The sequence below is a fragment of the Patagioenas fasciata genome, chromosome 5 (assembly GCF_037038585.1).
Source record: "Patagioenas fasciata isolate bPatFas1 chromosome 5, bPatFas1.hap1, whole genome shotgun sequence".
Classification (NCBI taxonomy): Eukaryota; Metazoa; Chordata; class Aves; order Columbiformes; family Columbidae; genus Patagioenas; species Patagioenas fasciata.
Window position 1 is genome coordinate 1,630,582 of NC_092524.1, and position 24,770 is coordinate 1,655,351.

A 24,770-nucleotide genomic window follows, 5' to 3' on the forward strand; every position below is an offset into this window, starting at 1 on the left:
AGCTCTATAAAGGAAGTTTTACAAGTAGGTAAATAGCAGAGGACAAGAAATATCCTTCAGCCCCAGTTTCCACATCATCGCGGGGACTAGGTGGATTTAATTTGAAAGAAAGGCAGAAAGAAGCAAAAAGATAAAGATACGAAGAGGGAAAAAGAAAGAATCCCAGTGCGGTTGAGCTTGGCAGGGACCGCTTGAGATCACAGAATAATCTTGTCGTGGGCCGTCTTGTCCAACCCCCTGTTCAAGCTGGATCACCCACAGCACCCAGAAATAACAAGGCAAAGAAAGAAAGAAAGAACCCCCCCTCCTGCAAAAGGATGCTCTGGGGAGGGAGAAAAACCCCACTTCTGTAGAGAAGAGTTGAGGTCTAACGCCTGTAAATAACATTGGGGTTTTGAGCAAGTGCTGCGAGGACCCCGGGGAGGTGCTGGGTGCCCAGAGGACAGGGGGTGGGTGGGATTGAGGAGGTCGGTCCACGTGAAGCCCGAAAACCCACACAAGCCCCCCGAGGCTGAGGAGAAGCCGGGTGGGAGCGCGCGTTGAGCACCTGCGGGCGAGGATGCTCGTCATAGAATGACAGAATCACATCCTCGCCAATCCTGGTGCTCCCGGGAACCCAGAACCACGGCTGGAACAACCAGGGGATGCCTCTGCCTTAGAAGAAGAGGAGATGTGGTGCTGAGGCATCGCTCCTGAGAACGTCTTCTCCGTGTGGTGCATCTTCACTCTCCTCCCTGCGTTAGAATCATTGCACGTCCTGAGCTGGAAGGGACCCACAAGGATCACCGAGTCCAACTCCTGTCCCTGCACAACCCCAAAATTCACACCATGTGTCTGAGGGCGTTGTCTAAACGCTTCTTGAATATTGTCACGCTTGGGGCCGTGATCACCTTAAATCCTTCCAGCAGCCAAAGTGACACAAGGGACAGAGTCCTCGCACCGCAGAGCACGAGCACTGTGCATGGAACCCGAGCTCCAGAGCTGACTCCGCACACAACCCGCTCCCCACGGTCCCCCCAGCTCTGCCACCAGCTCCAGGACCTGCTGGTGGGACAGAACCTCGTCGGGACGGGCACGTTGGTCCCCCTCGATCGGCACAACGGTGTCACACCAAATAAAACCCCCGGCTGGCAAGCAGCCGCCGGAAAACAAGGGGCACGCGGTGCAGGGCGCAGCACCAAAGGAGAAACAAAGACAATGAGCGAGGAAGAGCAGCAACAACAGTCAACAAGGAAGAGCAGAGCGTGCCAACACAGCCAGAGAAACAGCGAGCCGAGGGACAACAAAGGACATCAGGGTCCCAACGCGTCCCCACACATACAGCTCAGCCCTACCACCAGCAACTATATTTCACCCCTGCCTGACTGCGAGGCCAAATTCTCTCTACAACAACTTTTCCAGCGCTGGTTTCAGTAAAAGCTGCCTTTGGTTTGCAGGGATGGGGAGGAGAATGGGATCCACAGCCACGCGGTGCCCCAAGGGGTCTGGCCTGGAAATGCTGATGAGATGGGGGCTCCGCTGGACACCACCAGTGTTGGATCTGCTATCTTCTGGAGCAAAGAGGAGCGATTTCCCCAGCAAAGCGTGGAGCCCTGAGCCTGTTCCCAATACGCTGTGCCCAGCAGCAACAGCTCAGGGGACGGGGACAGAGGCCACCGGTCCTGAGACGAGCAGAGAGGAACCAAGAGTGTGGCCCTGTAGAGCCATTTTGGTTGGAAAGGACCCTCCAGATTGAGTCAAAACACAACCTAACTCTAGCACTAACCCCTGAGAACCTCATCGCCGCGTCCCTTAAACCCTTCCGGGGATGGTGACGTCTACGCCAGAGGCACAATCAAGAACCTGTGCCCCGTCCGCGGGCCGGTGACGGCCACCCCGAGGTCCCCACCGCGGTGCACTCAAGCGTCCGGCGTCCCACACAACACAACCCAGCACTCGTTCGGGACCCGCGGTGCCCGTGTGGGACGCAACCCGGGCTCAGGGACGCAACCCGGGCTCAGGGAGCCCTGCACGGCTGGACGAGGCGGCAGGGGCCGCCTTAAGACTGTCCTGGGTGGGAAAAGGCTGCGATTAAACAGGACACGCACCCCCCCGCACACGCTACCTTCAAAAAACCGCTGCAGAGCCTCCGTCTCGTCCACCACCTCCATAGCTGTGCCATGCACCGGCCGGGCTACCCCCGGTGCCCGCAGCGGGGCATCCCCCCGGGCCGCTCGCTGCCGCTGCGCTCCGCTCCGTGCCGGGGGGGCCCGTCCCGTCCCGCCCCGCCGCTCAGCGCCCCCCCGCGCCCCGCCGGGCTCCCGGAGCCGCTCCCGGCGCCGAGCGCGGCCGCTCGCTGCCCATCGACGGACCGAGCGCTGCGGCCGCTCCTCCCCGCCCCGCTCCTCCCCCGCCTCCTCCTCTTCCTCCTCCTCCTCCCGCCCCCGGGGCTCCCCTGGAATCCGGTACCTCCCCAAAAATCAATTCCCCCTACTCCCAATCCTTTGCGAGCCGCAGCGCTCTCAAACCATCTATACCCCCCCCTCCCCAAATACCCTTCCAGTGAGGGGGCTGGGGAAACAGTTGTGTTTTCTTCCCCAGATGTGCCCACAATCAATAATAATGCCTCAATAAAAAAAAACCATAACAGTACAGTATCTAAATGAAGTTACAGTGATCTGAGCACAGTTAACCAAACGCGGAGCCCCTGCCAGGCCGAGACTGTGGGGCCATTCTCTTCGGGGCAGATAAAGCGCACAATGAGGTTTTGTCCGTCCCCACAAACCAATTCAGAAGGGCAGATTCTCTTATATATATAAATATATTTTTCTCGCTCGCACAGCTGTGCAGTGACCAATTCTTCTCTTGGGGAGGGGAGGGGGGCTGAGGTTTGGGGATAGTAATAGGTCTATTATTTCGGGCATGGAGAGAAAGAGCTCAACAGCCCTTTTTTCTTCTCTCTCTCCCTCTCTCTTGCCATTAAGACAATTGTTATTCTCTGTTCCCCGCGCCCCTTGTTCCTGCACACACACTCACCTCCCACAGCCACAAGCTGCATAGGAAGGAAGTAAAATACTCATTTTCACACGGAGCCTAAGCGCTAGTCCAGGCCTAAACCCGGTCAGGGCTGGGTTAGATGTTGGGCTGTATTACTTAGACCCCAGAACTAAACGCTCCTGCTAAGGATCCAAGCCCTGGTGGTCCATTCCCCATCCTCCCAGCAGCACGTTATCCCCGCTCAGCAGGAGCACCTTGTCAGGAATAAATCTCCCAGTGAGCACAGACCCCATGCACCCAAATTTCACTCGAGAACACGTTCACAGGCACGTTTAGGACCTGAGAATCCAGCTCGGTGCACCGATCTTGCTTGCAAAACCTCCCAATGCAACGTTGCCCGCTCTCGAGTCTTATTCTTGTGCCAGCGGGTCTACGGAGCATCCCCTACACATCTCTCAGGGCCAGTTAATAAATTCAAGGAGTGACAGGAGGGAGCTGGAGCTTCGGTGGCTCCGGCACAATAAAACAACAAGGGGAGGCCAAGGCTGTTCTGGGTCACTTCACCGGCGCTGTCAAAGCCAGCGAAGGGATCTGTAAACACGCCGAGCTGGCCGAGGAACAAGTTCCTGCGGTGGCATCGGGGTCCAAAGATGAGCAAGAGATTTGAAAGGCAAATGACCCCAAGAGCGACCTGCCCTGGGTTTGTAACCCATCTTTGCCTGGGATTCCCCACCCCACGGTGCAAACTCCTGTGCGATAGCTTATGGAAAATAAAACCGCAACACCTCTCTCCTTTAACAGTCCTGCAGCACATCCTTCCCGTAACATGGCCCAGACCAGTCTTCCCAGTCCCAAAAAGACACACATCCCGCTAACGAGACAGAAAAGTCATTTGAGAGCAACCCACTAATGGTGCAAACTGCGGCACAGCGGCTGCCACCCCCAGCAAACCCTCCTCCCTATAAATGTTCTGAGTATAACACGCGCCGTGGGGGAGCGGGATGAACAGAACACGCGTTTCTATTGTCCGTGCTATGGAGGTATCTGATGGCCCAGAAATCATTTCTGAAGCAACTTGGTGCCTTTGTGGAGCAGCGTTAAACCACCCGGGTGTTTGTACCCAGCGCCGCGCTATCTCAGCAGCCAGCACGAACCTCAGCGCGGTTTCACCCCGTGGTACCATCAGCACAGCATCGCATCATAGGGTACATCAGGGATTAAGAGACCTTCACCCACACTTTGCCCTGGGAAGGCAGGCGTTAGAGCGGCAGCACTTGTCCCGGTCTGTGTCCCCTGGTCTTAAGTCACTTGGACCGAACTCCCTTGGGTGGGCTCACCTGTTGTTGCTCCTTCTCTGGTGTCTGAATTAAACGAGGCACTGATGGCCCACGTCCTCCTCACCTTATTTTGCTTCACGCGGGTTCATCTCTTGGTCCTGCTCAGCTCCCTGCCCAGGGATTGCTGCCGTCTCCTCTCCTGGACCCGATTAGAGAGACGACCCAGGTTGGACACGCGCTGCTGGTGGCACCAGGGGACGTGCCCAGCCTCCTGAAAGGGGAAAGAGCAGCTGTTCTCCCACTGCAATGAGCTCAAAACCCAGCATGTCCAGTAAAACCCTGACCTGGGTTCCCAAAGAGGGGGTGGATGGGACACCCCAGGCCAGGCTGCACGGGGCTCTGACAGCCTGAGCTGGTGACAATGTCCCTTCCATGGCAGGGGTGGCACTGGGGGAGCTGGGGAGGTCCCTCAACCCAAACTGCGATGATTCTATGATTTCAGGGTCAAACTTGTACAATCTCCAAGATATACCGGAGATATCCGAACCTAAAAAGCCTAAGAGGCGTCACTTCGGTTCACTATTGCTGCACAGAACGCAGGTGACAGAGACGCAGCCCCCATCGCAACGTGCCGTTCAATTCTCCTTCCCGCTGTCCCCCCCTGCCCATCCCCTGCTGTCCCCTCCCCACGCGCATGTCCCCATCCTTCCCCCGTCACCCCCTGTGCAAACAGCTCCCTGCCCAGCGCCGGGACGGGGGCGGCTGGACGTTACTCACGGGAGGTGCGGCCGCTGCTCCCTCCAGCGCTGAATCTCAAAGTCCAATTTAAAACAAAAAAATAATTGAGCGGTCCCCCCGCCCCGCCCCACCCCACACCCCAACCGCAAAGCTCTTTAGTGCGTCTTTATCTCCCCTCCCAGCCCCACGCGGGGTCACATCCTGCTGGACACGTGCGGAACGGCCGGTTCCGATAACACGAGGCTCGGCTGGGCAGGACGCTTGGGTCAGGAGATGGAGCATTGATCCAGGCGGGACTGCGCCACCAGACGCCAAACACGATGTTAATTAGCTATTGGAAACACTGGAATATTTGGTACCTCTAATGGTTGATGCATTATACGCTCGGGGTGTGCGTATATCCATTTGTTTTGCGTATTAAGCCTATAGAAGTTCTCATTCTGATCTAAAGACCGCCCAGGTGACTCGAAACGCTGCTCGTTGACTGCAGTAAACCAGGGCAGGGCAGGGGGGCTGTGTCCCTCTCACAGCCGGTTGTACCCAGCACTTCTCCTTCCCCAGGCTGAAAAACTCACACCGTGCACAAGCTGCGCCCCCCAAACCTCAGACTGCGCCCCCCAAACCTCAGACTGCACCCCCCAAACCTCAGACTGCGCCCCCCCAAACCTCAAACTGCACCCCCCCAAACCTCAGACTGCGCCCCCCAAACCACAGACTGCGCCCCCCAAACGTCAAACTGCGCCCCCCAAACCTCAGACTGCACCCCCCCAAACCTCAAACTGCACCCCCCCAAACCTCAAACTGCGCCCCCCCAAACCTCAGACTGCGCCCCCTCAAACCTCAAACTGCACCCCCCCAAACCTCAGACTGCACCCCCCCAAACCTCAAACTGCACCCCCCCAAACCTCAAACTGCGCCCCCCCAAACCTCAAACTGCACCCCCCAAACCACAGACTGCGCCCCCCAAACCTCAGACTGTGCCCCCCAAACCTCAGACTGCGCCCATCGGCCCCATCAGCATTTGAAAGAGGGACCTTAAGGCGGGGTTTTACGCGTTTTGCACAGCGTTGAATCGGATGCGCTGAAACCACCAGGTAGACTGGAGTTGGGTGGCCTTGTTAACTCTACAGTTTTCTGAATACGTCAGCCAGGGCACGGTGGTGGCTGAAAACACACACTGTTTTAGACAAAACGGCCCATCCGATGGATTTTACCCTCAGGTGGAGTCTCTGTGCGTTCAGGGTGAGAAACAGAACCAACACAAAGCCTTGGGCACAATTCTGCACATTGGGCACACAGCACATTGGTGTGCGAGCCATGAAAACGCTCGGGTGTCGTTTATTTCCACCCCCTTCAGGCAAACAGAAAGAAACAAAATTGTAAATAAAATAAACACCCTGCGTTTTGGCACGGTTTATGTGGTTAAGAATGCAAACAAGCCAACGTACCTACCTGACCCGAATCAGCGTGAATGGCGCGGGTGGCAGGGCCAACAACGCGGCCCCAGGAGCTGCCGAGGCTCCTGTACGTGTGTCACCCACCAGCACCGGGGTCGCCGGCTGTTGGGGCGGGAAAGGAGCTGCTGCGTCGAGATTTGATTTGGGGACATCCCTGCGGCCTCACCTGTGCTCTGCGGGGTTTCTGTGAAGTGAGTTGATGATGGAGTCTGGCTCAGGTCCCACTGAATTCGATGGAGAACACGTCCCCGCACCACCCTTAACACAGGGCGGTCTGTCCTACCGCTGATCTTAACCTACGTGGGGAAAATAAGCATCTCTAGCACCTTTATCCACCATCTGAGACTGAAATCCCACCCAGCCAGGATGGAGGAAAATTGTTTGGGAATTCTGCTGATGCTGGATTCGGCACCTTGAGGCCGCGGCACCATCTTTGGGATCAGTAGGGCTGGAAGTGGGTTATTTTGTGGCCTCAAGGGCAGAAGGTGGTGAGATGAGGCTCAGATTTGGACCTGTTGGCAGCGAGACCCCACAGCTGGCACACAACAGCCGCCAGCAGATGTGCAGCAGCTGCCAAGAGGGTCTGGAAAGGGTTTGGGATCGTTCCATCCCATCCTTGCCTCACCCGACGGTCTCGGGCAGGGGAAGCGCTGCGGTCTGCATGGCTCCAATGGAGGGATGTTCGACAAATATGCTCCAGAAACTTCCTTTGTTGGAACTCGCTGCCTTCCTCCCGGTCCCGTAACCGTGGGGCTCTGTCCGAGGGCTCAGAAACGCAGAGGGAGCGCAAAGCGGAGGGCGAGAGGTAACGGCAGCACCATGGAGGTGTCATTTGCTCCGGGGTCATCGGCCTCGGCGTCGCCCGTGCGGTTATCAGGGATGTGTCAGGTACGGATGGTGACTCCAGCACTGCCCTGGGCAGCCTGTTCCAACGCCCCACAGCCCTTTGGGGAAGAAATTGTTCCCCACATCCAACCTCAACCTCCCCTGGTGCAACTTGAGGCTGTTTCCTCTGCTCCTGGCGCTTGTTCCTGGGGAGCAGAGCCCGACCCCCCTGGCTCCAAGCTCCTTTCAGGCAGTTCAGAGATCAGAAGGTCTCCCCTCAGCTCCTGTTCTCCAGCTGAGCCCCCAGGTCCCTCAGCCGCCCCCATCACACTTTGGCTCCACAATCACCCCGGTGTTCCAGCTGTGACCCCAAAGGCCAAGGGAGGCACAACTCGGTCAGGCCAAGGAGATGTGTCCTCCCAGCCCCTCTCGCGCTGGTGGCCGCTTGGGCCGCGAGTGTCCTCGTGCTGTCCCCGCTCGGGTATCAGGCGGGACAGCAGATGCGGTTTCACCCCGCACACCCACGGCAGCTCCCACGGTGCAGGAGGTGGAAGCCCCGGCCGTTATCTCCTCTTGGTGAGGGACCCACGCTGATAAATCACCCCCTGGTTATTCATTAACTGCACGAGGTTCGTTCCCAAGATGGAGAGAACGCCACCATTGATTACAAAAAATAAATATAAAGGATGGGAGTCGGCGAGGGACGCCCGTTCTGGAGACTCTGGCTCAGCTCAAGCGCCTCTGCCGAGCAAACCAGCCCAGACAAGCCGGGCTTGGCTTCCCAGAAGGTCCAGGGCTGGATGAGCAGCAGCGTCAGGAGGTTGCTGCAAAGACAGAAACGCGGGTGCTGTCGAGAGCCCGCGGGTCCTCACGTGCGGGTTCAGAGCAAGCGGGCATTGCCCTCTCGTTGCATCGGCGCCCCTGTGCTGTTGTGCCGCTGGTGGAAAGCACGGAGCCTGCAGACAGCACCCAGGCGCGATCCTCCCGCCCAGCCCTCGCCTTTATTGCCCTCAACACCCTGCCCAGCAAAAATCAGTTGGTCCCGTAAGGCTTTGTGTAACCAGACCTTCTGAAGAGCACCAGGTCATTCAATAACCTTGACTTAAATACGCGTGTTAAATATCCTCTCTGTGCAATCACCCTCGGATCCCTGTTTAACCTCTTTTCCTCTCCCAGCTGAAGTACGACCTTGCATCCTGGACGAAACAAAAACCCCAACCAACCAAAACCAAACCAAACCAAACCAACCATCAAAACCCTGCTTAACCGCTTTGTGCAATGCTGGGTCCTATTTACAAGTAATTAACAACCCCATCCCAACTTTACCTACTCACACATTCCCATTGGTTTTCATTCACTTTCTCTGCTTGCTTGGGAATGCACCAGCCTGGCTTAGAATTGTTTGAAAAACGCCTTTTCTGGCGTAGTTGTGGATGCTTTACGGCCAACGGGCTGAAAAGCGCTTTTCTCAATAAGCTGGAAATTTGTCCTATAGCCACAAACCCACCGAACAGCCCCAGAGCCTCCTTGGCAATAGCGGCTGCGTCCCTTGCCACGCTCCGTAATTCAGGCTTTTAATAGTAAAACCGGTTTTAAAGCAACATCCACCATGGCTGCTGGGCACACACTCATGTACTTTTCTCCTTAGTATCAAACCAGTCCCTCCTAAGCACGGATTACTTGATGTTTATCCAAGGGCAGGATCCAGAGCGCTGTTTCTCTTCCCCCAGGAGAGGAAGCGTTTATAGAAAGGGCAACATCCCTTTACGAGCCTGATAGAGCTGTGGGCAGCAAAAGCAACTGTAGAGCAACCCCGGAGCATCGGGCAGGCACTTAAACATACCAGTACTTTTTATAGGAACTCAGTAGTTGAGCCACCTTTGAGCCCTTAATTCCCCGACAGCGCTCAGTCTCTTCAGGAGCCACCATAAAAACTGCGCCACGCAGCCGTTAATCGGATTATTTGCTGCCAGGCACTCCTGTTCCTGTTTCTCATGGCTGCTCAGAAAGCTCCTTGTTCCTCCTCCTCCTCTCCCACCCGCGCAGCCACAGCTCCTGCTCTCCCCTCCGCACAGCGTGGGTTACCGGAGCTGCTGTTCACACCTGGTTTGCGATGCTGCTTCGCAAACCGGCGCAAAGACGCGGGTCGCTCACTCTGGGAGCTCTTCCTCGCCGCTTTGAACTCACCTTGCGATTCATGCTTTCCCACGGGTGAATTTGTTACCCTGTTCTCGTTTGCGCTCCGTCCTCCTCTTCCTCACGCGCTTCCGAAAGGTCCCTTGTCATTAACTGCGTCTGTCTGCGCTAACAGAACTTTTGTGTGGCGTGTTAATTCGGGGTAACTCAAAGCGTTGAGTTTTCATCCTCAACTCCCTTCTCCAGTGAAGCTGAGATCTCTGGCCCAGCGGATCTGAAGGCACAGAGATGTTTCCCCCACTCCAAAAGCTCCAGAGCCGAGGCGAGCGCTCAATTGTCCCCAGATTGCCGCGGGGACCCCGTGTTGCTCGTCCCCCTGCAACGAGAGCCCAGGGCAGCTTCTCCCACCGCTCAGACTCACAGCTCAGGCCAATCACACCCAGCCCTGGGGACAGTCACACACACCAGCCATGCTTCGACATCCAGTTTATACACAGTGCCGTACAATGTACAGAAACTTTTATATACATCTCTCTTTATAGAATATGCTATATTAATCTGTAATCTTTCTTTACAGCAATATTAGTTTGGATCTTTCATACATAGGTACAAAAAGTCACATGAGAATGGCACAGGAGGAGTGCTCAGTGTCCTTGTCGTCTCGATGCCGGGGCAGCTCGGAGCGTTCCCAGGACGGGCAGTGACCTCTCGGTTGAGCCTGGGGACACGGGACCCTGCGCTGTCACCCCCCCGATTGCATATGCAAGTGCTCTGAGCCCGGGGAGAGGCAGCCAGAGCTCCCCAGGGCTGTTTCTCCCATGAACACAAAAGGTTTTTACCTATAAAGAGGCAATTGGGGTTAACCCGGAGCCACCCTACGCCGAGCTGCCCCGGCACGTGATGTGACACAGGTGACAAACAGGCAGAAGGGGTTTTTTCCATAGAGGCATCGGTGTCCGCGGACAGAGGGAAATGTGGGAGGTAAGGGAGTTATTTACCATGGAGACCCCACCAGAGCCCGCCCAGCTGGCACTAAATAGCCCCAAAAGATGAGAAAATAAGGAGTTTCCACCAGTTCCTCCTGGTCTCGCTGTCTCTGCTCATTCCCAGGCTGGACACCGGGGCCAAGGGACAGGGTGACAGCGCAGGGGCTCCTCCCCTGCTGCCCCGTGCATGCAGAGAGGCAGAACCCATCCCCAATAACCACAGAATCATCCCTGTGCTGTTGGTAACTGAATTTATCGCTAGGACAGGAGCTTGAGGCTGTTCCCTGGGCATCACCTCTTCCACCGTTCGTGGGAAGCTGTCACCTTCAGGAGCTGCAGGTGATGCCACTTTGCCACCAGCGGACACATTGATGAAGGAATTAAGACCCAAGAAAAGGTGGTGGTGACGGTCTAGAAAGCACATCGCATCGGCACAGGGCACGTGTCACCGAGCCAGCCTGAGCGCTGGACGTGCCCAGCCGGTACCTCCAGCCCTGAGCCATCAGAACTGCACAAAGCCCTGGTGAATCCCAGCAAAACCCCAAGCAAAGGCTTGGTCCTGGGCTGCTCTGCTGTTTGGTGGTTTTGCAGAAATAAATAAGGAGTCAGAGAGAGGTTCCCCCATCAGATAGGCTGGGCACACGATGAGGTGGTGAGGTCTGAGGACTCAAGCAGCAAAAATGCCCGACTCTCTATAAAAAGAAGAGAGGTTACCTTTGGGAGATGGCGAGAGAAACCACCACCATTCAGAATACGTTAAGTCCCTTTTGGCGCAAGTTCTTACAAAACCAGAGTCAGATCTTGAAAGAGTAGGACGAGTTTTACTCGTGAATAGACCTGAGAGGGGGTTTTAGTGGTGAGCAGACCTGTTAAACACCGAGCGCGGTCAGGTACAGCCAAGGTGAGACGCGGTGGGGAGCCTTCCCTTCCTACTGCGCACAAAACACCGCGACTGCGGCGTGGGCTGGAGGAAAACAGCCACCTCAGGTCAGGCTTTGTTGGCACTTGGATGCGACCCGAGGCAGAGGGGACAGCGGGGACGTCAGAAAGGGACAGAGATCAGCATCAAGGGCAACCCCAAACCAAACCCGGGCAGCCCGCGGTCCCTTTCGCACACCCAGAGAAGAGAGAACGTGCAGAAGACGGAAAAGGACGCGGGCGGATGCTCGGTATAAAAGCCTGGACCTCGAGCCGAAGGGAAACAAAGGCACAAGAGGTCTGAACTCAAGAAAGGAAGCAAAAAAGATTAAAGAAAACATTAGACAGATGATGCTTTTTAGGACTGCAAGCCCTGGGACAAAGCAGGGAACTGCTCTCTCCTCGATCGTTTCACATCTCCGGCGCACGTGGCCTCGAGCAGCCCACGTTCAGGCGATCGCCATGAAGCGTGATGGCTCTTGGGGACGCGCTGGGCGCCGATACGGTCGGGATATGGGAAAGAGAGGAGCCCAGCAGAATTCGGGCAGCTTGCAGCTCCTTCTGCACCGCCCGCCTGTGTCACGCAGCCGGGGATCTCCAGCCAAAAATGCTCCTCTGCCCTAACGACACAGGGTTCACACCTTAACAGGGTTTAGGTCCCACCTCCCAGCTGCAGTTCGTCTGTCCCCGGTTGTCCCCAGAGCTGCAGGGTTTGCAGCAGCAGGACGCGCTCTGAGCGTTGCCGCTGCCATCAGAGCTTTGGCACAAAAAATGCCGCTTTTCCCCTCCATCTGGAGCTGTGGTTTGGTATCGCACAGGCCTTGAGGGAAACGTGCAACAAGCGTCCTTCTGCCAGTGCTTTCGAGCCACATATTCCCTGATTGAGAGCAGCGGTCTGGGCAAAGCTGCGTCTCCAACCCTCCCCTTTCCTGAAGGAAGAGGCACCAGGTACACAGCTGGGGCAGGGAAGGAGCTGACATTTCACAGCTAAGAGACAACATCCACGTTAAATCTTGGTTTTTGTAATACACCGAGCTCTCAGGTTCAATGCCTGAATGGATATTTAACCCATTTCCCTTTTAGGTCCACATACTTCAGTAACTCCTGACCTTCGATGCTACAGAACTCTAACGAGGGGGCACTTAATTAACAAATTCCCGCTCATCCTATGCTGTTCCAAGTAGAAAGAGGATTGCAGAGATTGTCTACATACTTCCTAAAGTGCATAGAAGCTCTGTGAAAGTCCATTGGCAGCAGCATTATTAAATCATAGGATGGTTTGGGTTGGAAGGGACCTTAAGGATCATGTAGTTCCAACTCCTTATCCTCCTCCGGTGCTTTTCCTTCCCCTTCCGTGCCCTCGTTCACTGACAGCAACACCTCCTTCCCACCAAAGTCCTGCTGATATTGCAATCTAAGCAACAATGTCCTAAAAGTATAAAAATAAGAGTCGCTGGATATGTGTATTTCCACTCAAAACCAGCTTTGCCACCTCAGTCCTCCATAGAGAGCAAAATACCTCACACAATTCCTGTAAGAGTTCTTAAAACTGAAGAAACAGTGAACATTGGAAATACTGACCACAGGTAAGGGAAAGCGAGAGAGAGCTCGAGAGCCTTTTAATGATCTCCCTAGAAAACCTCCAGCGCCACAGAAGCTCTCTTCATTCTTAATGTGAATTAAGACACCACCATCCTGAGATGGAGCGACCAAAAGAGAGGTGAATTAGCTCCTGCTTAGGGGACAGCAATAGCGGGCAAAGAGGAGAGGTTAGAATGGCAGCTTTAGGAGAAAACGCATGTTCTGAATGGAAATGGCAGCTCCCCAGAGAGGGAGAGGGGACAACAGTAAGAGCTGGAGAAGCGTTTGCTTTCTGCTCAGCACTCGTACATCTTCAGCACCGCAGGATCCTGCCTGTTCTTGGCACCGCTACAACTAAAGCGACAATAAATGCAACGATTATTGTCGCAGAAGAGCCTCTGAAAGCACAGCCAGCCAACATTACCTACTCAAGGGTGGTCCTGGGAGCTTTCAATGCTTCAGGATCCACATCTCTACCAAATAGCTCTTCCAGGGGATTTTAAGGATGCGCCACCGAATTGGATGAACTTGTAGCTTGGGTCCTGGTGTCTGGTATATGAACCGCGCTTCCAGCACCGTCTCCACATGGGGGGAAACATCCCAGCGGAATACCAAGGGAACGTTATAAAGATTAGAAGGCACAAAGCTCAAAAAGTAGGAAGCAGAAGCCAAGAGGTTCAGAAAGCTGAAGATGCTTCATGTTTCTAAAACCACCTGCGCATTAGGGCGGAGCGAGGGCAGCGAGAGCCGGCGATGCCGCGCGGTGCGGGTGAAGGAGGCGGCCACGGGCTTTGCGTTATTTCTTTGGAGCTCTCCAGATGGACTCCTGCCGGATGAACTGGGAGATGAGCCGGTCCAAACGCTCTGACAGCCAAGGAGAGCTGAGAATCGAGACACAGAGAGACGTTTAAAGCAGAAATGACACAAAGAACGTGGGTTTGCTTCGTGAGGGCTGGGAACAGGTCTGTTTGCCAAGAGAGAACAACAGAAAACAGGAATTCCCCTCAACGTGACGCAGTGAGAACTTCAGATAAAAGGGCTTTTTTGCACCTTTACTGCCTTCATCCATAGCAAAATCCAAGACCACAAGAACTGGGTATTTCCAGGCTTTTCAGAAGAAACCCAATAACCACAGAGCACAGAATAGGGCGGAAAAGCCGCAGCACGTCAGGCTGTGTTTTCCTGCTGCAGCTGGTGTGGGTGAGGGAGCCCCATCCCCAAGACACGGCTCCCATGGCACAGAGAGGGAAACCGTCCCGGCACAACGAGCACGTGTCCCAGGACACAGGGACGCTCACCCGGGTCAAAGTGACTTTTTAGTGCAACATCGTGACCCCTTCCACACCATCAGGCCACTACTGAAAGATTTTTTTCTAAAGAGGGAGGTAAATCCACCTTTTTCACCTCGAGTCATCTCCCCCATCCTCAGCAACCGGTGGTTGCGCAGAAACAGCCGCCTCCTAATTCCTCATCGCCAGGGACGAAGATGATTCTTTCCTTAGTGTTTGTAAAGTGCTTTGCAGATATAAAGCTCTGCCTAAGTGCTAAGTGTTATCACTACCCATCTTCCGCCGAGGATTAAAGGCAGGAACAACGTGTGGGCAGCGGGAGCAGAGCCAGCCCGCTGGCCCAGCCTCCCCGCGCCCAGCTCCCCTTTTCCCCTCCAAACCACCCCGTTTATTGTGCGTATTCTCAGACATCACTTGTGGGTGCGTGCAGCAATTGGGCCTTACCCCGGGTGTGTGAGAGCGGGTGATGTGATGGCACAACACAGCGGCTCTACCCGAGCTCCTAGCAAGGCGAACAACGCTGCTCTTTTCTGCAGGACCTATAAAAAAGTAGCTTGTTGCTCAGAATTAAAGCATTTCACTTTTGCAAATTACTCGGAATTCAGAGAGTAATTCCCTCCAATTCAAGACAGGGTAGAAAAGGCGGAACCTAAACTGCACGGACGATATTTCGCTGCCCGTTTAACAAAGCCCCTGGAATTTGTAAGGAGCGTGGGATACGATGTCCCGCATTAAACTGTCGACCGGGAGATCAGCGCTGGGACACAAAATCCAGCTCACAGCATCCTCCCACAAGGGAAATACGGCAGCAAAGGAAGGGGAAGGAGAGCAACAACATCCCTGTGATTATACGGAAATTAAAATAGGAATTTTGTTTCCAGTGAGGGAGGACATTGCTCCAGTGGGACCGAGCGGTAACCCCGCTGAGCTTTGATACCAAGGTGTTGTGTCGATTAAAGGCTTTCTCGAGGTCACAGTATGTTTAAGCTTCTAGCCAGGTAGTTTTTCTCCTGTTGCCGTGGTTGGGAAGCACCCCCCCCAGTGCTGAGCAGGCTCCCTCACGCCCGGGGCTCCGCACAGCGGCGCTCAGGTAGTTTTACTAGAGACTTAGTCAAGCTTTGCAATGATGTGCAACAGAGAGGAGGAGGAGGAGGAGGAGGGTGAGGGACACACACAGCATCCCCCAGATCCCCAGCCACTTTAAAACCAGGGGACTTGCAAAATCCTACCTGTCCATCCTCTCTCCCCATCAGTCCCTGGAGGGAACAGCACGGGAAGGAGAGAATGAACGTGCTTTTTGCTTTGGGAAAACCTCCCTGTCTGCTTAATAAATACCTTCCGAAAAGCTTAGCAGCTCTGTAAACACACAAGAGATTTCAATACTTAGTAAAGAGTTCATGTTTTCCCTGAACGCCCAAGGACAGAGGCTGGCGCTGCGCTGCACTCGGGTGCTGGGAGATGCTCTGCGGGGTGTTGAGATGTTGAATGTTTCAGCTGATCCATCCACGCAGCTCCGAGATGAGAATCCTGCCAGTCCTGTGGGGACGTCACCAGCTCAGAGCGGTCCAGGGAACGGAGAAGCGATGACGGTGACATCCAGAACTCTTCTCTGGCAGAGGAGGGACGTGGCAGAGGGCTTTGGCTCTTCAGAACAGCGTCCTTCCCTCTCAGCAGCTCGGTGGTCACTGAACGCAGGAATACTCCGGGGAAGGAAACACACGTGCTGCGCCCGGCCCGGGGAGGGGAGACTGCATTTGGGGAGAATACAGCCCCAATGGCTTTAAAACAGGAGAGTGGCCTAGAAAAGCAACCCTGGGGAAGTGTGACGAATTGGATCTCGGGCCAGATCCGACATCGATAGTGCAACAGGACCCAAAGTGTCAATCTGCTCATTTCCAAAACCACCAACATGGTACCAAGGGGCTGATCTGGCCTGGCCCCCCGTTCCTTCTGTCTATCCCATCCTCGAGCTTCAGAGAACCCACCTGTTGGCACCGGGGGATTCCCTGAAGCCCGGTGTCTCACTCCCAAGCTCAGCAGGTGCCCTGGGGCAAAGAATCTGCCTCTGAAGCCCACGAGACAGGCTGAGGTAGGGAACTCGCATCTACCCTTAGCGACTCAGACCCCGCGGTTTAGCGGGTTGTGCAAAGCGCCACCGCCTCCCCCCGCTGCCAGAACGGGACCCGAGCACAATCCATGCTCCACACATCGTGCCACCACCGCGGCGCCCACAAGGGCCATTTTTTCCAGCTGTCTCCTGCGATCCGAACCGCCCGACGACCACCTCTCCAAGGATAATCCCAGCGCTCAGCCCGCAGGATCAGCTCGCAGAGCCGCGCTCCGTTCACCCTGCACTAGAGGGCCGAAATCATGAGGTCGTCCTGCTTGGCAGGGCTGGTTACGTGCCCAGAGGGGGTGGAAGTCCGGATTTTATCCGTGGCCAGGCACTCCTGGCTGCTCACGCCCGTGGGAGTGATGTCCATGAGTTCTCCAGAGGAACTAAGGGGGAAAGAGGGTGAGACGGAGATGCCCGACGAAGGATCTGTTGAGCCTGCAAACAACCTCGGGGGCTTTGGGACTAAGTTGGGTTCGTATTGTGCCCTCAACAGGATCTCCTGATCGCTCACAGATTTGGGCATCTCTGCGAAGTCACTGGAGCTGTCAGACACCATCATGCAATAGATGTCCTGGAAGGAGCTGCTTTTGCTATCCAAATTAAAGAGGCTGTCTATAAACTCCGCAAACTCCAGCACCTGGGGGCTGGGAACGTCGGCGAGGCGGCCGTTTTGGAGAGCCAGCTCCTCGCGAGGGGCCAAGGAAGCGCGGTCCCCCTCGCTGCTGGCGCCCTCCTCGCTGCAGCGGCGCTGCGGGGTGGTGCCCCCGCTGTTGAGGACGTTGTCGGGGGCCTGAGTCTCCTGGGAGTGCTTGGAGAGGCTGTCGGCGGCCAGCAGCTCCGTCCGCGAGCTGAGCGAGGGGTTTTCCTCCGGAATAACGGGGTCTATATAAAAACAGTGCGTCTCGTCCTTCTCCATGACGGCGTGGAGGCTGGGGGAGCCCCGGATGCTCCGAAAACCAGAGGAGCGCCTCGAATCGAAGCTGTAGATGGATTCGTTGTCCGAGAGGCTCTCCATGGTGGCGAGAGGAGCGCGGCGGTCCTGCAGCTCCACGGACAGACGTTCCTTTGTGTCCAGGAGCAGCAGCTCCACGGGGTCTTTCTGCACGGGAGAAAGTGGCTTTGTCTCGTAAAACCCCTCCAAGCTAATTTCAGAATGGGACTTGCTTCTGAAACGGAGAAAGAGAAAACGTGAGGTTGCATCGCTCCCCCAAAACAGCCGCAAGAACCAAATCTTGGCCGCTGAGGGCACGTGTTGGTGCTTTAACCAGAACCATCCACGGCTGCAAGAAACGTCTCATCTCTCCGTCCTCCCAGCTGAAAACATTAAGTACAGTTTCTTCTCTCTACAAACACAGGCTCTTCCCTTTTCTCCCGGCTGAAAGTCTTCCCTCTTACGCACCATTTGCGCTTAGAACCAGGGTTCTGCCCCCAGCGAAACCTGCAGCACCCAAATATATGGTGCAGTCCCTTCACACGCAGATAAACCCCTCTCACCCAGCACCTCTGCATTAGAGAGGACCGAGGCAAAAAAAAGGACTCGCTGGCAGTTAACCTATTTTCCCTTTCAGCTACTGGATTTTAAAATAGGTAAAAGAAAGCAATTTAGCCAGTTTATGACAGGTAAAGATCTTTTGGAAGACTCCAGTTGCACCAAGACTTTAAAGGATGGTGCAGGCACTGCACCAGGACCACGCAAAGCCCAGGATGAGCTGCAGCCAAAGTGACAGCCCTAAAGACAAGGGCTTCAGGAAACAGCTGGGAAAAAGAGCCTGAGCTTGGGAGGGGACTGCTGCACCTGCCAGGACAGGCTTACCAGTTAAACTGGGGTCAAGTATCAGTCTAACTTCAGTAAAGTAACAGAGGGAGTAAGCCGGCTCTAACCTTGAACTAAAACAGCCAACCCAGGACTGTTTGTGCTCGAGCACCTCCCTCGAGCCTCTCCGCCCTCTGCCCCCTTCCTTGCCCTCTGCTGTCGCTCACCTCAAGAAGCAGCTCCTTGGGCACAGACACCACATCTCCAATCCCTGCTGCTTCACCTACTTCATCTTCTCAGTCTTACCGTCGCCTTCCAAAACGTGGTCGATCCCTGTTTCTGCTGTTTCATCCTGGCTGTGATTGTTTCTAAGCTTTCCTTCGCTCTCTGACCATTCACTCTCTGCGGCAAGAACTCGACCATTTGCATATTATTTGCTGTCTTATCTTCTGTATTTCCCCCTCACTCATGTTGTCTCGGTTGTCCATCACCCAGCACAGCCCATCTCACCTGTCTCCTCCCACGAACACACGGATTCTTTTGTTGGGTCTCTCTACACGAAATGTCCACGCAAGCGCTTCCCTCGCAAGGACAGAATCCTCTCCCACCTACAACGCTGCCTCCTGTTTCTTCTCACAACTCCCGTTCACTATCTCTGACTACAAACCATCTTCCTTCACTCATCTTTCCCAGTTTTGTCAGCAAATTTGCCCTATCTCATGCAATTCGGAGACGGAAATCACGTCTTCCAACTTTGAAATAAATCCTTGCCCACATTTTGATATTTATTTCCTTTGCTTTGTGCAAGCCTGTGGTCCTGCAATGCCTCAGATGCTATGTGAAAATCTGCAAGGAGTCTCTGCCGTTGGCTCCTGGCTTTAAATGTTTCTGTTCTGGTAAGTTTATGACTTTCCCTGCCTCTCAGCTTTTGAGAATCGCCGTATCAGCTATTTTGGGAACATAAATCACACAGGAAACCAGAAATCTGGCTGTAAGACCGCAAGTTTTGCCTTTACAGCTTCAGGGAAAACCCCATTTAGATGGATAGAGAGGAGAGGAAGTTTTTTTCCACACCCTCAACTCGTAGGTTCTCCTGACTTGGCTGCGCTCCCCAACTCTTGAGCAACAGAAAGGATTTTTCCCCCCAGTAAGAGATATTAAAGCCAAATAAAAGCCCCACACAGGCAGCCCTTGGATGTCTCCTTCCCACAAACACCGATCACAACACCCCAAGAGAAGAAAGACCCACAAAGAGCCAACAATCTTTCAAAGAAAACAACGATCGATCTTTACTTCGTGCTGCTGTTCCTCCTGTCCGCGGTGACGGCTCCGGTTCCGATCTGCACCGCGGGTCCGCTGGGCAAGGGCTGGCTCTGGAAGATCAACTCTGGCGTGAGATCCACTTCTGTAGGACTCACCATCACTTTGGCTGCAGAGAGTAAAGCTGTTTTCCCCTTGTTGTAATTCTCCAAGACCTGTTTCAAGGCAAGCAGAGGAATACCAGTGCTTTACTAGAGACACCAGCTTTGCTCTTCTCAGCTCAGATTTGCCTCTGTACCTCATTTTATTAGGGCAGCGTTTGCCCCTTGAGCCCCATTCTCAGCATTACCTTGTTGAGCCCCTCCATGACCACGTACGGGAGGTGTTCGTGCAGCATCGCCGGTGAGATGATCACCTCGTTAAACGCCTTGTTGTCGCCCCAGATCGCAAAGTAAGTGGGATCCTCTTGCTCGCAGCAGCTGGAAGAGCGGTCGGGATCCAAACAGAGGGGAGCACGGGGAGCAGGGGATGAAGAGCAGGCGGGATTTTGGCATGAGAAAGAAAGAAGCGGCAGGTTGTAGAGACGGGAAAAGCAACAGGAGGAAAACAGAGGGAGAAGATCACAGAATCAATTTCAGGATCATCAAGTCCAACCATAGCCCGACTCTAGCACTAAACCATATTACTACATCACTACACACAGTGCTGTAAAATGTTTGTAGAAAGAATTAACATTACTACTGAGAATATTCTTCTCAACCTCTTTACATAAATACTAAAAATGCCTTGCTTTTTGCAACTATTTCATCTGCTAATTACTGGGGTAATACATGTTGAGCGCAGGTCATTTTAAAACCTGGAGAGCACACGAGATAAGAACACTTGAACTTCTTATTAAGAAGAAATATTCTGCTTTTTAAGGCGCGACTACGGATTTCAGAGTTTATGAGGGTGCTGCTCTGGTACACACAAAGGTCTGACTCAACAGAAGTTCATCCATCTCTCTGCCTGGGTTTATTATTTAGTAAGGCTATAAAAGGGGAAATGAAGCAAGCGCTGAGCCCCACAGTAGCCAGCACAAACATTATGTGGTTTTGCTTAAAGCGCACACGCTCCTGTCATTGCTCCAACAGCCAGCAGCGACAGCGCTTCTTATTCTGACAGCACAGACGCGGTGGCTGTCACCGTAAGACAAACCCACCTTCCTCGCTGGGTGCCTGTCACGGGGAGCCTTTCCCCAAAGGGAACTCACCAGCACTGCTCAGCGGGGTGGTTGTGCACGACGTGGATGATGCGGCCGGGCGGGTAGAGCGGGGTGCTGGCCGACAGGGCGATGGTCAGGTCGCTGGGGTGCGTCCACAGCCGATTGCTCGTCACCGAGTTGTCTTCCGTCTCTTCGGGGAGCTCCGACTTGGGGATGCACTTGGTAGCGCCCACGATGATCCGCCACTGCGCACCGTGAGAGGAAAGAGAGGGAGCATTGGAGTATTTGCAGTTATTGATCGGCAGTGAGCACTGACTCGTCCACCAACTGGTAACTTAACACCTTCCAGGACAAAAAAAGGTAGATGGAATCTGAATTTTTAATGTACAACAATAAGTGAAAGAATATACAACACAAAGAGATAAACGTTCTGTTTAGGTCTTTCTTTATGCACTAAAAGAAATCCTAAAAAAACCCAAAATTCACCAAAAAACCCATAAGCCAAAACACAAATCCATAGAATGCTAACAAGAAAAGGAAATGTCAGCTCGGTTTTCTCCCTCTACAGGTCCTTTCTATAATATTGTACCCCTACAAATCTTCATGTTTTATGTGTTTTCCATCTCAGTGTAATGGTAAAGAAGCCTGGGGTTGAACAACAGTCCGTATTTCCTATCTCCAAAACATGACCAGACGGCCCCAGGACATCTCTGAGCTGACAGCTCTTGTGCTCTTGGGCCTGTCACCCTTCCTACTGGCCCAAAAAACGGCAGTTCTGGAGCACAGACTCCAAAACAGGCTCAGACGAGAAAGTTTCCTGCTCGGTTATTTGAGACCTGTGACCACAAGCAGGGTGCAGCCCTTTGCCCTGATCTCTGCAGCCACCATCCAGCTCCTGCCGTTGCTCCTCTCGTCACCTAAACGGTCCTCACCGTGGACCTGAGGAGCCCGCAGGGTTGCTGTGTGACACCGAAATTTACCGTCATTGCTCAGACTCACCTTCAGGTGTCTGCCCAGCTTTACTCTTACCTTTGGTTTGGTGCTTCTTTGAAGAACATCCAGAAGTTGCCGGCGAAATCCCTCCAGCTGCGAGAGCCCGATTCTGGAGAGGAAGAAGGTGCATTTACAACAGCTGGGCAGAACAACAAGAAATGATGCTATGAGATACTACAAGAACGCAACAATGTCTTGGCTCATTTCAGAGATGGGTTGTGGCGTCAGCCCGGACCAGTAACCAGGGTTAAGCGGCCACAGGAAACCAGCGTGACAAGAAATAGCATGAAATGTGATGGAATCAGGTCAGTGAACACAGATATGAGAGATCGATGGAGAGATAAGGAGGGAGGTGATGCAATCACAGAAAGAAGTGAGCAAGAAACAAGTATAAAAGCACACAGTGAACATACATTTAAAAAGTGGAGCTATATGACCCCACTAAACAGATTACAGGATGGACAAGATTTGTCATCCAGGTTAGCAAAAGGCAAATTCAATATCATTTAGCACGTTCCCTCCACCGAATTTGACATGCCTTGTGTTGTATGGACAGAAACGTCCCCATTTATCCGGGGTGACACAACAGGGCAGAGGCAAAAGGAAAGGCCAGGCTGTGTGGCTCCTGCTCCAGTGCCCCATTCAGAACGTGTCCCATGAGATGCTGAGAGGTGGGAAACGCCCGGACACCAGAAACAAGGGAGCCGGATCAGAGATGCAAGATGTGGAACTGGTATTGGGGACAAACAGCACAAACGAGATGACAGCTCACAGAGTTCAGGGCAGAGCATACAGAGGTCTGAGATAACACAGGCAAGCAGGACGATGGCAACAACACGTCATATACCACAGTTAGGACAGTGACAGAGATGGGACAGTCGTATTCACCCTTTTCTTTCCCACAGACAGGGAGGGAAATGCCTATAAAAAGGTGTGTGAAACAGCAACAGAGGTGTCCAGGTAAAAGATGGAGGTAAGTGGGAAGACAAGTCAGAAGCACACAAGGATGGGTAAATGAAGAAACTGGAGACAGATATAATTCAGGTGTTTCCGATAGGAAAATGGTGATTTTGGTTTAGAACAGCAGATATTCATCAAGAAATTCAGCCACTTCTCAACTTGCCTGGGCACGAGGTCTTTGCCAAGCACCACTGCAGTCACGAACTCTTTTGAGTACTCCATGGCATCCTCGCTGCAAGAGAAAAAGGACCGAGAAGAAGCAAACAGTGTGTGAGCAGCAGCGAACCGCACTTCATTCCCAGTTTGCCACCGGTATCGGAGAGGTGACCAGCGAACCGGGGTCGTAAAAACCACAGCCCAAGCTGCTCAAGGCTTTGGGGACTTACACCCTGCTGAAGAAAAGCCTGATACTCACATCCCAAGCCCCAAGCAACATTATTCTGCAATGGTATAGCTCATCAAACAGGGCAGCTCCTCCATCCTTACCTGCATATGGCTCTGAATAGGCTTGGAAAAGGAAATACTCTAACTCAGTGTCTTATAGTTGTTTTCCTATGGTTTGGGAATGGCCAGGACAGCAGAAAGGAAGGAGAAGATACTCCATGTTCCTGAAACTGCTCTAAGAAGACAGCGTAGAACCAAGGGGGCCACTCTCTGCCGCAATCTGAGCGCCAAGCTAAGAGGGAATTAAGGCTTCCACTCTATAAACTGGTTCTGCAATCAGCTGCCTGCCCAGAAATCATCTCCGGAATCCATCACCACAGGCAGACGCCACGTTGTTGATCTAGAGATGATCCTGGGCACGACACAGCCTCACACAGCGTGGCAAGTCAGAGGCACCTCAAACTGCGACAGCTGAGGTGACACCGCACAGCATGGCCCGAGCTATCAAGGGATCTCAGGAGTGGAAGCTCTGAGCAGAAAAGCTGTAAAATTCTCATTAAACATCCTACAGATCAACTCTTCTATAGCTGCAGGGATAACTAGCACAACAGGGCACGCCAGCACCACATCTGTCAGCAGGATGGTTTAAAACCCTTGGCTGCTCCTGGAACACAATGCAGGAACTGTCACAAGAAGCTTCTGAGAGCCCGTGGCTGCTTCCGAGTGTCCCCACGGTGTCTGTCACAACTGGAAAGACCTTCTCTCACCTCACAGCAATCCAGCATGATGTTTTTGTTTGGCTGCCGTGCGAATAACATGACCAGCAGGTCTGTTCACATTAACAGTGCGAGGAACTCAAACCTCTTCAGACATCTGAGGCAGCCACCCCAGATTCCCCCTGTAGCCGAGGGAGAGAAACAGGCACCCAAGAACCACGATCCCTCTGACCTCTTTAAATACCCACTTTAGAACGGCAGAAATCACACCCCAGAAGTGCCAGTTTTTGTCAGCTGCAGAAGGAGTCCGAACAACTAGATCAACCGATGCAGACACCTATATCACGTCAAGGATCTCTCGTTGTGCATCTATTCACAGCAGGTAGGGGGAGGACACACCAGCACTGTGCAGAGAATAACGAAACTGCACCCTGGCCACTCAACTTGTATTTTCCACTAGCCAGCGTGAAATTAGAGCTACAGCCACAGACAACTAAGTCATAAACCGGAATATTTGGGAGAGGGGGCACCTGCCATCACAGCCTAAACTCCACATTGTTACACAGAGCAGAGGCTGCCAACAACTCACCTCCTCTAAACTGCCGCTCCATTTTTCTGTGCGCTTCTCAGGGCAGAGACTTGTTTGTTAGTGCCCTGGAGAGCATCTCAAACAGGATCTGATCCAGTTACAACCACCCGAATCCTCTCTCAAGGGTCCTCCTGCCCCAGCACCTACCTGAGCAGCCCACCTGGGGGAGAGTAGGCAAAGCACTTGAGCGACGGGTACTGCGGCCGCAGGAGGAAGGACAGGATGGCGGCCGTGCCAGCCCCCAGGGAGTGACCCACCACAATCAGGCCGTAGTGTTTTGTTCCTCTGCCCTGAACACAAAACGCAAAGAAATCAATGTTAGGCTGAATGGTGAAGGCCACAAATCCCCAAATCTATCCCCTCCCCAGCTGTGAGTCTTTCCTAAAGACGAGAACTGCAGAGTCCGGCTAACCGGCTCCACCGCCAGCACGACTAGGGAGGGTGCTATTGTACCCTTGATTTTGAAACAGCAGCAGAATTCTGATGTACACTGTTTAGTTTAAGTCTCAGCACACTCCTGTCCTGCAACATTGCTTGTTCTGAAGGGCCCTGAGAATTCCCCCTCCTGGAACTCTCTCTTACATCTCCATCAGTGTTTGACCTACTGGGCCT

General features: G+C 53.7%; 2 protein-coding genes across 8 annotated transcripts in view; both read right to left on the reverse strand.

Moving 5' to 3' along the window:
• MYRF (myelin regulatory factor) overlaps window positions 1-2,351 on the reverse strand; it is a 53,595-nt gene extending 51,244 nt beyond the window's left edge. For both annotated transcript variants that reach the window (XM_065838901.2, XM_071808714.1), the window contains exon 1: window positions 2,105-2,351. In XM_065838901.2, the coding sequence (XP_065694973.1) occupies window positions 2,105-2,150 (46 nt within the window). In that variant the 5' untranslated portion in view covers window positions 2,151-2,351. The remainder of the gene's footprint in view (window positions 1-2,104) is intronic.
• A 7,527-nt stretch (window positions 2,352-9,878) lies between these two features.
• The window catches only part of DAGLA (diacylglycerol lipase alpha), a 61,606-nt gene continuing 46,714 nt past the window's right edge, over window positions 9,879-24,770 (reverse strand). For all 6 annotated transcript variants that reach the window (XM_065838914.2, XM_065838915.2, XM_071808718.1 and 3 more), the window contains 7 exons: window positions 24,306-24,448; window positions 22,633-22,701; window positions 21,546-21,618; window positions 20,565-20,761; window positions 19,662-19,791; window positions 19,346-19,527; window positions 9,879-17,465 (listed from right to left, as the gene is read on the reverse strand). In XM_065838914.2, the coding sequence (XP_065694986.1) occupies window positions 16,538-17,465; window positions 19,346-19,527; window positions 19,662-19,791; window positions 20,565-20,761; window positions 21,546-21,618; window positions 22,633-22,701; window positions 24,306-24,448 (1,722 nt within the window). In that variant the 3' untranslated portion in view covers window positions 9,879-16,537. The remainder of the gene's footprint in view (window positions 17,466-19,345; window positions 19,528-19,661; window positions 19,792-20,564; window positions 20,762-21,545; window positions 21,619-22,632; window positions 22,702-24,305; window positions 24,449-24,770) is intronic.